Source organism: Gymnoscopelus braueri (assembly GCF_963280865.1).
Source record: "Gymnoscopelus braueri genome assembly, chromosome: 9".
NCBI classification, from domain to species: domain Eukaryota; kingdom Metazoa; phylum Chordata; class Actinopteri; order Myctophiformes; family Myctophidae; genus Gymnoscopelus; species Gymnoscopelus braueri.
This window is the reverse complement of record NC_137610.1, coordinates 5,243,060-5,256,143: the sequence shown is the minus strand read 5'-3', so window position 1 is coordinate 5,256,143 and position 13,084 is coordinate 5,243,060. Positions and strand designations below refer to the sequence as shown.

The 13,084-nt window shown below is 40.7% G+C and overlaps 1 protein-coding gene across 1 annotated transcript in view; it reads right to left on the bottom strand.

The window, feature by feature from the left end:
• LOC308091660 (uncharacterized protein) overlaps positions 1 to 13,084 on the bottom strand; it is a 71,215-nt gene that overhangs the window by 29,866 nt on the left and 28,265 nt on the right. Inside the window, exons 19-28 of the mRNA XM_080437321.1 lie at positions 12,166 to 12,266; positions 11,926 to 12,077; positions 10,088 to 10,226; positions 9,769 to 9,876; positions 8,766 to 8,945; positions 7,996 to 8,238; positions 5,596 to 5,752; positions 3,774 to 3,902; positions 2,080 to 2,230; positions 1,622 to 1,665 (exon numbers count right to left, since the gene is read on the bottom strand). Coding sequence (XP_080293447.1) covers positions 1,622 to 1,665; positions 2,080 to 2,230; positions 3,774 to 3,902; positions 5,596 to 5,752; positions 7,996 to 8,238; positions 8,766 to 8,945; positions 9,769 to 9,876; positions 10,088 to 10,226; positions 11,926 to 12,077; positions 12,166 to 12,266 — 1,404 coding nt within the window. The remainder of the gene's footprint in view (positions 1 to 1,621; positions 1,666 to 2,079; positions 2,231 to 3,773; positions 3,903 to 5,595; positions 5,753 to 7,995; positions 8,239 to 8,765; positions 8,946 to 9,768; positions 9,877 to 10,087; positions 10,227 to 11,925; positions 12,078 to 12,165; positions 12,267 to 13,084) is intronic.

Genomic DNA, 13,084 nt, shown 5'->3' with positions numbered 1-13,084 from the left:
CCCCGGCAAGTATTCATATGAAATGAAGGGCACGCCCTCTTTTTGGAAGGAAACGCCCACATTCCTTAGAGTGATTATAGGACTGCGGTAACGTTAAACACAGAGTGAAAAAGTGTACGTTATAGTAATACATGTGTGTAACGCTGCCCTCAGCATAATGTACATTATGATTATGTGTCAATAAAATGAATGACCTACTTAGATTAATGATCTACTGGCTGCCCCCTAAAGATTTAAGTTTAAGGATTTACTGGCTGCCCCCCAAAGACAAGATTTAAGTTTAATGATCTACTGTTTGCCCCCCAAAGAGATGATTTAAGTTTAATGATTTACTGGCTGCCCCTCAAAGACATGATTTAAGTTTAATGATCTACTGGCTGCCCCCCAAAGACATGATTTAAGTTTAATGATCTACTGGCTGCCCCCCCAAAGAGATGATTTAAGTTTAATGATCTACTGGCTGCCCCCCAAAGAGATGATTTAAGTTTAATGATCTGCTGGCTGTCCCTCAAAGACATGATTTAAGTTGAATCCTTCCATTGTGTTAGGGTAATTTTTTACCCGTTTTCAAGTTTAAATGGTAAGGTAAGGTAAAATGTACCGTTTACATTTCTTTATTGGAACGAGGCTTCATGATATCCTAAGAAATAGCCATTTTAATGCAACAAATGTTTTTATCATCATTTTAATTAATTCTGATGGTCTCTATAAAAAAGTGACACTTGTGGTGTTAGGGTCCGAAATGACCCGGAAGAGAAGTGTGGCTCAATTCCCCCCAAATTGTCAATATTCAATGTTTACATGTTTGAGAGTGAGAGAGACTTGTTATCAGGAGTAAAATAAAGTTTGAGTTTATGAAAAATAAATGACTTTTTACCTTCTATGGTATACGGGTAAAAAATGACCCTAACACCACTAGTGTCACTATTTTTTTTATAATAACATTTTTTAAAGTTAAAAAACGAAAACAAGTATTTTTGTAATACATTTTTTTGGAAGTGTGTTCTAATTATTATTCCTAATTATTCTATTATAGCTAGATAACATCATTATCCATTGCCTTCATTATAGGAAATTTAATGAGTGAATTTTAACATTTTTACAATAGAAAACAAGATATATTGAAAGATGAAACCCTAGCCCTAACCCAACATAATATTTTAAAAATGTTTACATGGATATGAATGCATTACAAGTCAGCTATGAGGTGGGAGAAAAACAATTATGAAAAAGAATATTTTTGGAGTATTTTTGGGCTGATTTAAATCACGGGTCAAATTTGACCCGCTAACACCACAAGTGGATGCAGTTTTCTAACACAATGCAAGGTTTAATGATCTACTGGCTGCCCCTCAAAGACATGATTTAAGTTTAATGATCGACTTGGCTGCCCCTCAAAGACATGATTTAAGTTTTGGGTCAAAAAAGGACAAAGGTCAAGGTCACAATGAGGGTCAAGGTCAAAATTACCTCATCAGTCATATCTCGGGTAAACAGATGGAACAAGACGTGTGGGTGTAGACATATTTGACACATGTGCAAATATGCAGGGACAAAAACACCCCCAAAGCAATGGGGACGAAATTATTATTATTATTATTATTATTATTATTATACTCACCCTTGATATTGTAGTAGCAATTGCGCTTTGCTGATGAGCAACGACTAAAACAAACAAAGCAGAAACATTTGTGTTGTTTGGCATCAAATATCAAAAGTGGTTTTGTAATTTTTATGATAACAGTTTTTCTTTTAGAACAGTTGAAGAGATAGTTCACTGCCAAAATGACCTTTTTTTCTATGGATTAGTCACCCCATGAAGACTTTTTATTTTTTATTTTTTGTCTCATTCCTAAACCAATAATTTGATGACCGGTAGCGGTTCCGGTAGGAGACACAAAGAGTCTCCTTTGTGTCTCCTATGGGAACCGCTGCCTACCATCATCAAATTATTGTCTTAGAAATGTGACAAAAAACAAAAAGATACCCATGAATTCAAGTCTCCATGGGGTGACTAATCCATAGAAAAAAGTATTTTTGGGGGGGTGAACTATCCCTTTAAGTCAATTTTTTAAGTACCATGTGTAACAGTTCATCTCTGAGGGCATGGATTCTCCTTCCTTGTAATGCTGTCCTTCCCCGTCGTAACATCCACAGCCCTTCTCTGCAACACACTGCATGCTGCTCTCTTCCAGATAAGCTCGTTGAGGAGGACATGTGGGATAGCAGCCTTTAGAACAAACACGGTTCATTCCAGTCAGACCACAGAACAGATAGAGGCTCAGAAGTACAATACACATATATATTAGGGGTGGGACGATATGGGTACCTCACGATACGATATATATCACGATATTAGGCCCACGATAACAATATATATCACGATATTCGACGATATTCGATATATTGCGATACCACGATATTCAATATATATTGCAAGAAATTTCACCAACGATATATCACGATATCTGAAAATATCGATATATTGCGATATCACAATATATTGCATGAAATGTCACCAACGATATATCACGATAGTCCTTGTATTCAATTCATAAACACATAAAATAGCACCAAATAGTAAATTTGGTTTTATATCGATATTTTTCGGCAGTATATCGATTAGTTATCACGGGAGAAAGTATCGCGATATCGATATATCGTCCGACCCCTAATATATATCAGTATTGATTTTGACAGCAAATTTTGATTTAGTTTTTGTCTTTTGAATAAAATTCCATTTGTTTTAGTCATATTTTAGAACATCTGAAATGTTTTATTTTTTGTCTAGTTTTAGTCAACTAAATCTACAGTTGATTATTTTGGCGGTGCCTTAACTCTCTCAGTGCCAGACCCCGAGTTATCCCGAGTTTTAGGGTTATACCCTCAGTGCCAGAACGAGAAATCCCGAGTTTTAAAAAAAATAATAAAAAAAACGTTTTAAAAAAAAAAAAAGTGTTCAGAACCCAAGATATCATTATCTGAAGATTTGCAGCTCCATCCACTCTTTGTTTAGACTGCCCCAACGCTCCTGATTTCGTGTATAGAGGGGCGGGTGTATAGAGCCGGCGAGAGACTGCGCCTGATCCCATTGGTTCACCGATCTGTCCGTCAACCCCCGCCCCGTTAACACAACATTACGAGCGACGCCCACTGCACTCTGGTTGGTTGGGAAATGAAACACTTCCTCATACCGAGTACACCGACTCGTTGGGCCAGGCTTTTATTTTTTAGCAAAACTAAGCAATAAAAGCCTGGAGATCGAGGCTACTCTTTGTTTAACCTATAACTGAAAAAGGCTGTATCTCGCTTCCTAAGCACTTTTTTTTTACTTTGAAAAAAAAATAGAAAAAAGTTGGCATGGTTCGCAATAAAACATTTTTTTTCATTGGCACTGAGAGAGTTAATGGCGTCGTAATGGCTGATTTTACACCTCGTTGCATGTTGAAAATAGCAGATCTACAAGCTCACAACGCGCCGTTGTGAGCTTGTAGATCTGCTATTTTCAGAGCGCAAAACACCCGAGTGCAACCAAACATTAAACGACTTGTCTTAGTTCTACTGGATCTCTTCTCCACTAGTCCCTCACTAAAATATTAGTCTAGTGTTCATCTGTTGACAAAATTGTCAATATATTTATATTCAGTCTTAGTTTTTATTTAGTTTTTGTCAGTGAAAAAAGGTATCGGACCAACAGTTTTTTGTCATAGTTTTGGTCGACGAAATCAACACTGATATGTATACACTACAGTGTATGGATGTGTTGTGTATACCCTCTAGAGCTGGGATCAGATTGGAGCATACTCCTGAAGGGTTCCTGCATGTCTTCATGCATGGTTTTCCACAAGGCTGGTAATGCCATTCACATCCTCCAGTTGGGTTGTAATAGTCACAGAACAGAGCTACATAGAAAAGGGAAAAAAACAAGAGAATGAGATGATGAACGATCAACCAGCCAGCCGTTCACACCAACAATACTAACTATGAAGATAAGTTATAACTATACTGCCCTACAAAGCTAGAGTCCAGTAACTACGAAGAAAAACCCTGATAAATTGGTTTAAAAGTGTTTCAACTGGTCAGTCAAATGAGATATCAGCATATAAGTGATATTACACTAAATGTACATCTGTTCTTGAGGTAATTGTTTATCCCCCCAAAATCACAAACGCTAATTTGACCTTTGGGATACACAAATAAGTCGGTGTGTCCAAAAATGTAGTTACTGCGATTTGGCTTTGTAGGGCAGCATAATGATAAAAATCTACACTGATGAATGATAATCATGTGAGCAATCTACACACAAAGAATACTAACTATGAAGATAACTATAATGATAATGATGGGAGCATCTAAGTGATGAATGTAGTATAACTACAAAAAGAGCACAGGTTTCCGCCAGGTCAGGTAGGTTAGTGTGGGCCAGCAGTGTTCGGAATTCGCCAATCAGGCTGGAGTATGAAAAATGTTTGCGTGATGTTTGGACAACATTAGGTAAACGAGTATTATTATTATAATTGTTTGCAAAAATGGGCCTCCTGGTGGCGCTATAATAGGGCGATGTTGAAAGGGTGGCATTTGTTCTCAATGTGGTGCAAAGTGTCCCCGCAATCGGACGCTGTGTTCATGATTTGCAGCATTTGTTCAAAACGGGCCACTCCTGCAAACTTTAGATGTCAATCTTAGCCAATCAGGATGGAATATGAAAAATCTAGCCAATCCGTCTTGATCACATGACTATAGAGATCATGTGTACTGATTTGGGTGAAATTTTGATACAATCTGAAGGAGTAATATCCAAAAATGAGTTTTACATAAGTCGGCCTACTGGTGGCGCTATAAAAGGCATGTGAAAAATGCAGGGCAAAGGTTTTTCCTTGGCCTCTAGGGAGTGCGCATACAAAGTTTTACACAGATCGGTGCAGTTATAGGTAAAAACACGAATCGGCCTGTTATAGCGCCACTTGATTTGAAAAGTGGAATTTCTTCCTCGGTATAGTGGGAATTTCACGGTAATTGCACGCTGTGTTCATGATTTGAGGCATTTTGTTCAAAACGGAGCACTCCTGCAAACGTTGGAAGCCATTTTTAGGATGGAATATGAAAAATCTGAAAGACCAGTTTTGTTTAATGACTATAGGGATACTGTGTACCGATGTGCGTGATTGTTTGGACAAAATCGGTAGGAGTACTGTCAAAAAAGTTGTTTTGCAAAAATCGGCCTCCTGGTGGCACTATAAAAGGCCCAAGTGAAACATTTGGGGCAGACGTTCTGAATTGGCATCCAGGGAGTGTGGTGCCGGAGATTAGCTGTCCACAGACAGAATGACACACACACACACACACGGACGGACGGACGGACGGACGGATGGACGGACGGATGGACGGACGGACGGACGGACGGACGGACAGACGGACAGACAGACAGACAGACAGTTAGTAAGCCATACTCTCGCCATGCCTTTCGGCCCGGCGGAGACACTAATGTGAGCATCTACGCTGAACATGCCATTTCCAAAATCCTCCAGTCGTGCTAATTCATTATGGTGTGCGTCGTCAGCCTCCCTATAAGCTAAAGCTAAATCAGAGACTCACGGCATATCTTGGGCGTCCTCCATCTCACACAGGCTCCAGCCTCGTTACAGGCCGCTGCGTAAGCCGCTACGGCCGTGCAGAAGCACTCACAATCCCCCCCGCTGTTACAGGCACACGAGTCTCTCACACAGGCGTCATGGAACTTCCTGGGATCCACCTGCAGACACAGGAAAATGTATTACAATCAGTGAGGGAAAAATTACTCAAATTATTGAAGTAAAAGTACCAATATTGTATATAGAAATACTCTGTTACAAGTAAAAGTCCAGAATAAAAAATGTACTAAAAGTACAAAAGTATTGGCATCAAAATGTACTTAAAGTACCAAAAGTAAAAGTACTAAAATATTAGAAAATAGCAGATCTACAAGATAGCTTGTAATTCGGCTATTTTCAAATAGCCTATGTATAAAATAGGGCTGAAGTGGTTAATGTATGTTTCATAATATAATAATTGATATCTGCAAAGTAACTAGTAACTTAAGTGTTCAAATAATTGTAGTGGAGTAAAAGTACAATATTTGCCTCTGAGATGTAGTGGAGTAGAAGTAAAAGCATAGACAATTGCAAAAACTAAAAGTACCTCAAAATTGTACTTAAGTACAGTACTTGAGTAAATGTGCTTAGTTACTTTACACCACTGATGACGATGATATTATTTTTGAAAAGTACAAGAGGCAGTTTGACAATTGACTGAATTGTTAGTAACTCATTCACTGCAAGGACGATTTTGATGACTTTTTTTTCCAAAAGGCCCAGGCTGCCAAGGACGACTTTATGACCTTTTGTGTTTTTTTGGTGTTTCCACTAGATGGCGCTCTTTGCTAACACATGAGGGACCATTTCATCCCCAGATGCACACATATTTTCAACAGCCTATAACAAGCGAACGGGGAGGTTGTGTTGACATTTTTTATTTTTTTTTCACGGAAGCACAGTGAAACTAGCCTGGTAAACCCTCCCGCCGGAAATCTCATTTGTAATTTATTTCAGGAGTGAGTCTGGCATGATCGCCCATTCGGAAATGTGGCTGTGGGCTGGAGTTGGGCAGGAGTAATACCGTTGACTGACAACCCCTTCAGCCAATCAGCAGTGTTCCCCTTCAGCCAGTGCATTTTTACCACCTCCAGACTAATGTGACGCAACGGGACTTTTGAGACGGCCATGCACAAAATAGGTTGCCTTATTCGGATACATGCGTGTCACTGCCCGCCCCTGCCGGTTCTCTGAATTTGTATTTTTAAATAGGCTCTGTCATGATTAATTGACCACATATATGAAGTTAAACAACTCAATTCTATCCAAACGATATCTTATAAGTAAATTCCGTGGCTCAAAATAGAAGTTTGAGAGCGTTTTGAAGTTTAAAAGAGAGTAGAAAACACTGCGGTCAAAAAAGATGGCTGCCGTTCTTTTGGTCGGCTGCACTCAGGCTGCACTCGGTTCCATTCGGGCTCACTCGAACTCGCCACCTGATTGGCCAACTTTCGCTGTCAATCACAGAACGATGAGCGACGACGCTGATAGGCTCGTCCATTTGGTGAACGGGCTAGAAACGCCCAGACATGCCTTCAGGCCAGACTCCTTCCTGAAATCAAATGCAAATGAGATTTCCGGAGGGAGGGGGGTTTACCAGGCTACAGTGAAACCCCCCGTGATTAGAAACCATCAGGGGATCGATCATACCGGAGATAAATATTCTGTGACTACTTGAAAAGGAGAGAAAATCCAAAAAAAAAATCGCTGGCAGTTGATGATTTATCTATGTATTTATTCTGGCAGTGAATGAGTTAACTAAATTGGCTTGACAACACATGCTTTATAACAGTGGTTTTCAGCCAGTGGTCCGGGGACCACCAGTGGTCCTTGAGGGAGTACCAGGGGGTCCCCAGCGAAATTAGTTAACATAGCGTCACAATACTTTTTAACCACTTAGCTTTGGCCATTCAAAAATAGCAGATCTACAAGCTCATAGCGCGGCATCGAGTGCCGCGCTATGAGCTTGTAGATCTGCTATTTTTTTAAATGTTCGAAATTAGTTAACATAGCGTCAAAATACTTTTTAACCACTTAGCTTTGGCTATTCAAAAATAGCAGATCTACAAGCTCATAGCGTGGCACCGAGTGCCGCGCTATGAGCTTGTAGATCTGCTATTTTTGAAAAATCTTGAAAATGTGTGCATATCTTTGAATATATTTATTATAAGAGAACGTTTTTAACTCAAATCTTTGCTTCTGGGGGGGTCCCTTAGCACAAAACATTTTCAGATGGGGGTTCGCGGCCAAATGTATATCAATTTAGGGGTCCTTGACATGAAAACGGTTGAAAACCACTGCTTTATAAAGTTTGTTCATGACATTTTGACACAGTGTCTTATTGTGGGCGGTTCTTTCTCCGTACCTTAGGATGACACGCGGCGAACACACGGCTGTTGATGACGCTGCAGTGCTTGACAGCCCAGGCCTGTCTGTGGGAGTACGCCGAGCAGGGGCTCTTCCCGAGCTTGGCGTCGGGGCAGCCGCCGGGCGACACTTTCCAGCTGTTTCCGAACTCCAGAGCGTCGACCACGACTTCTTTGCTCCTGGTGGTGAAATCGTTCCTGGCGTTTCCATCGTAGTTCCCGCACAGGCCACACAGTTTTCCCTACAGGCGCATTATATCGTCAGGTGGAATCGTGGGAACATTATGACAAACAAATGATTGTGACTAACCAACATTATGCCACATCAAGGTTAGATTATTCTTAGAGACGATAGACTAGAGTCTCCTGTGCAGCTGTGAACGCTGGACCCTGAAGCCTGCCCTACAGACGACCCTGGGTGGGTGCTACACCAGAATGGGACTCCCTCTTACTTTGGTGTTTCGCCCAGGTGGGTGTGGTTTTGAGGTTAGGTCAAGGCAGTGGTTCAGGACCCATTTTTATGGGTCGCGACTCGCAAGTATATATCCCTTTTCTTACTTCTTATTTAAAAACAAAAATATTAAGATAGATTTTTTTTTAGCCAACACATGGGGATCGATCACAGTCCCACATCTGCCTAATGTACAATGTATTAAAGAAAGATGCAGGGGTGGGAAGTAGTGGTGAGCTAGACAGATGTATGGAGAATGGAGATGCCACCGGAAGAATTGTCAAAGCAAGACCTAAATAGAAAGGCTCACTCACTCACCTTGAACTTGGAGCTGAGTTTGATCTCTAGTCTTGTCTTCTTGTCCCAGATGAGAATCAGTCCAATCTTGGTCTCAACCACCAGATACAAACCAATGCTGTAGACCCGATAGGGGACGACTTCTCCTTTGCTTGGTTTGGTGACTTGGACTTTTTCGTCACGCAGATGAAGTTCGTAGTCCTTAAAAAGAAACAAAGCTCGTCAACCTTGTGCTCTAAGTTAGTTGAAATGTCAGTGTTTTGTCTTTAGTATCATGTTGAAATGTCAGTGTGTTGTCTTTAGTATCATCATGTTGTTGAAATGTCAGTGTGTTGTCTTTAGTATCATCATGTTGAAATGTCAGTGTGTTGTCTTTAGTATCATGTTGTTGAAATGTCAGTGTGTTGTCTTTAGTATCATGTTGAAATGTCAGTGTGTTGTCTTCAGTATCATGTTGTTGAAATGTCAGTGTGTTGTCTTTAGTATCATGTTGAAATGTCAGTGTGTTGTCTTTAGTATCATGTTGTTGAAATGTCAGTGTGTTGTCTTTAGTATCATGTTGAAATGTCAGTGTGTTGTCTTTAGTATCATGTTGTTGAAATGTCAGTGTGTTGTCTTTAGTATCATGTTGTTGAAATGTCAGTGTGTTGTCTTTAGTATCATGTTGAAATGTCAGTGTGTTGTCTTTAGTATCATGTTGTTGAAATGTCAGTGTGTTGTCTTTAGTATCATATTGAAATGTCAGTGTGTTGTCTTTAGTATCATGTTGTTGAAATGTCAGTGTGTTGTCTTCAGTATCATGTTGTTGAAATGTCAGTGTGTTGTCTTTAGTATCATGTTGTTGAAATGTCAGTGTGTTGTCTTTAGTATCATGTTGTTGAAATGTCAGTGTGTTGTCTTTAGTATCATGTTGAAATGTCAGTGTGTTGTCTTTAGTATCATGTTGTTGAAATGTCAGTGTGTTGTCTTCAGTATCATGTTGTTGAAATGTCAGTGTGTTGTCTTTAGTATCATGTTGTTGTACCTCTAAGACGAGCTTGATCACAGTAGAGCAGACTGATGCAGAAGATCCACATGGAACCTTCTCAGCCATGACCTTGAAGGAACCCTGGGAGTTGCTCCCGCAGTAGTCCTGTAAGACGTTGATGTTTGTTTAAATTACTGTTATACTATTATATATAAAACTACTAATATATATCAAATTACTATTTTATGAAATGGCCGATCTACAAGCTCACAACGCGTTGCGATGCGACGCGTTGTGAGCTTGTAGATCTGCTATTTTCAAATATTTTAGTATCGGTAGTTTGGAATTCGAGTACTTTTTCCACCACTGACCATACCTGAGCGACAAGGTATCCACAGTCACCGTTAAAAGTGAACCTCTTGTCGTCGAAAGAGATGAAATGTCCCCTCCCGTACACAGTACAGGTTCCATCACACTGGTTGTTTGTACATTTCCACTTCCTTCCGGTGCAGGTGCTGTGACAAAGAAACATTGAACATCTTAGGTCATACATTCAATTAGTCATCGTTTTAATTATATCATCTATTTACGTACAATAATCTACTTTTCTGTTCATCTCTGCCGATCATGCGTTCGATACAATCACATTTAGAAGTAATCATGAGGTGTTTTAGCCTGGTAAACCGCCCCCTTCCGGAAATCTCATTTGCATTTGATTTCAGGATTTGGGTCTGGCCTGAGGCTTATCTGGGCGTTTCTTGCTTGTCCACAAAATGGACTCGCCTATCAGCGCCCTCGCTCATTGTTCAGTGACAGCAGAGGTTGGCCAATCAGGTGGAACCCGAGTGAACCCGAATGGAGCCGAGTGCAGCCGACCAAAATGGAATGGCGGCCATTGAAATTTCGTCAGCTGTTTTTGGTTTCGGTTTTAAAACTTCAAAACGCTCTCAAACTTCTTTTTTGTGGCATGGAATTTAATTTTAAGATATCGTTCGGATAGCATATAGTTGTTTAACTTCATATATGTGGTCAATTAATCATGACAGAGCCTATTTAAAAATAACATTTCAGAGAACCGGCAGAGGCGGGCAGTGACACGCATGTATCCGAATAAAGCAACCTATTTTCAGCATGGCCTTTTCAAAAGTCCCCTATGCTCTGGGAGTGTCGGAATGAACTGCTAATTGGCCGAAGGATAACAAACTGCTAATTGGCTGAAGGGGTTGTCAGTCAACGGTATTACTCCCGCCCAGCTCCAGCCCATAGTCAAAAAGCCAAACAGGCCCCCATGCCAGACTCACTCCTGAAAACAAATACAAATGAGATTTCCGGAGGGAGGGTTTACCAGGCTAGAGGTGCTTTATCAGGTGTTACAGTCATATTTAGAGGTATAATCATGAGGTGTCTTACCAGATGTTACAGTCATATTTAGAGGTATAATCAGGTGTTTTATCAGGTATAACAATCATATTTAGAGGTATAATCATGAGGTGTTTTACCAGATGTTCCAATCATATTTAGAGGTATAATCATGAGGTGTTTTATCAGGTGTTACAGTCATATTTAGAGGTATAATCAGGTGTTTTATCAGGTGTTACAATCGTATTTAGAGGTATAATCATGAGGTGTTTTACCAGATGTTCCAATCATATTTAGAGTTATAATCATGAGGTGTCTTACCAGATGTTCCAATCATATTTAGAGGTATAATCATGAGGTGTTTTACCAGATGTTACAGTCATATTTAGAGGTATAATCAGGTGTTTTACCAGATGTTACAGTCATATTTAGAGGTATAAACAGGTGTTTTACCAGATGTTACAGTCATATTTAGAGGTATACTCAGGTGTTTTACCAGATGTTACAGTCATATTTAGACGTATAATCATGAGGTGTTTTACCAGATGTTCCAATCATATTTAGAGTTATAATCATGAGGTGTCTTACCAGATGTTCCAATCATATTTAGAGGTATAATCATGAGGTGTCTTACCAGATGTTCCAGTCATATTTAGAGGTATAATCATGAGGTGTTTTACCAGATGTTACAGTCATATTTAGAGGTATAATCAGGTGTTTTACCAGATGTTACAGTCATATTTAGAGGTATAATCATGAGGTGTTTTACCAGGTGTTACAGTCATATTTAGAGGTATAATCCGGTGTTTTACCAGGTGTTACAGTCATATTTAGAGGTATAATCAGGTGTTTTACCAGGTGTTACAGTCCACCTTGACGGTCTGCCCTGGCTGGTAGGAAGCTCCACTGTGAGAACAGGGACATTGCTGCTCCTTGATACATCCTCCATGACCGTCTGACAGCAGGCCATCAGGACACACACAGCCTGACACACACTGCTCACTCACCTAAGAACACAACAACAATGTACTTAACATGTGATTGGACTATTAGGTAAGTTGGTTGCCATGTTATATAAATCAAACATCTACTCACACATTCTGTGTCTGGGCCCTGGCAGCTTTGTTGGCACTCTGATCCCTTGGTGCCAGGCAGTGCACTGGAGCAGTTGAAGAAAGCCATGGGTGCTGTGCATGCTGTAAGTATAGAGCATTTATGTGCATGTTGAAAAATATACTTTCAACTACAAACATGTGCTCCTCGGACTGTCTCCGCCAGGGCAGGTACAGTAGCTTATTGAGGGCCAGCAATGTTTCACGCCAATCGGACGCTGCGTTCATGATTTGAGGCATTTTGTTCAAAACGCGTCACTCCTGCAAACATTGGAAACCGATCTTAGCCAATCAAAACGGAATATGAAAAATCGGACAGATCCGTCTTAATCACTTGATCTTGACTATAGAGGTTAATGTGTACCGATTGGCGTGATGTTTGGACAAAATCTGTAGGAGTAATTGCACGGTTTCACGCTTATTGGGCCAACGGTGCCGTAGATTAGCTGCACACACACACACACACACACACACACACACACACACACACACACACACACACACACACACACACACACACACACACACACACACACACACACACACACACACACACACACACAATCTCAGTAACTTCTGTGTTACGCTCCTTCTGTGACACACGTGGAACAGCTTCGCCCCTAAAGTCATGCTTCACATTCCAGGAGGACAGCACTGCACTGGCCGGCTTTACTCGACACTGGCATTGCTGGGGGGGGGGATAATTTACGATTCTGTCCCTATCGGTACATAACCCGAACGGCGCTAGTCGGCTCTGGCGGACTTCGCAACGCTCGGCACGGCGAGTCGCTCGTCTAACAGCTCGCTCGGCGGGGGCCTCTCGTTCCTCAAGTCCGCCAGAGACGGCGGCGCGCCTCCGACTGTTTTTTGGGCCTTAATATCAGGGGCTGTAGTTTTCACCA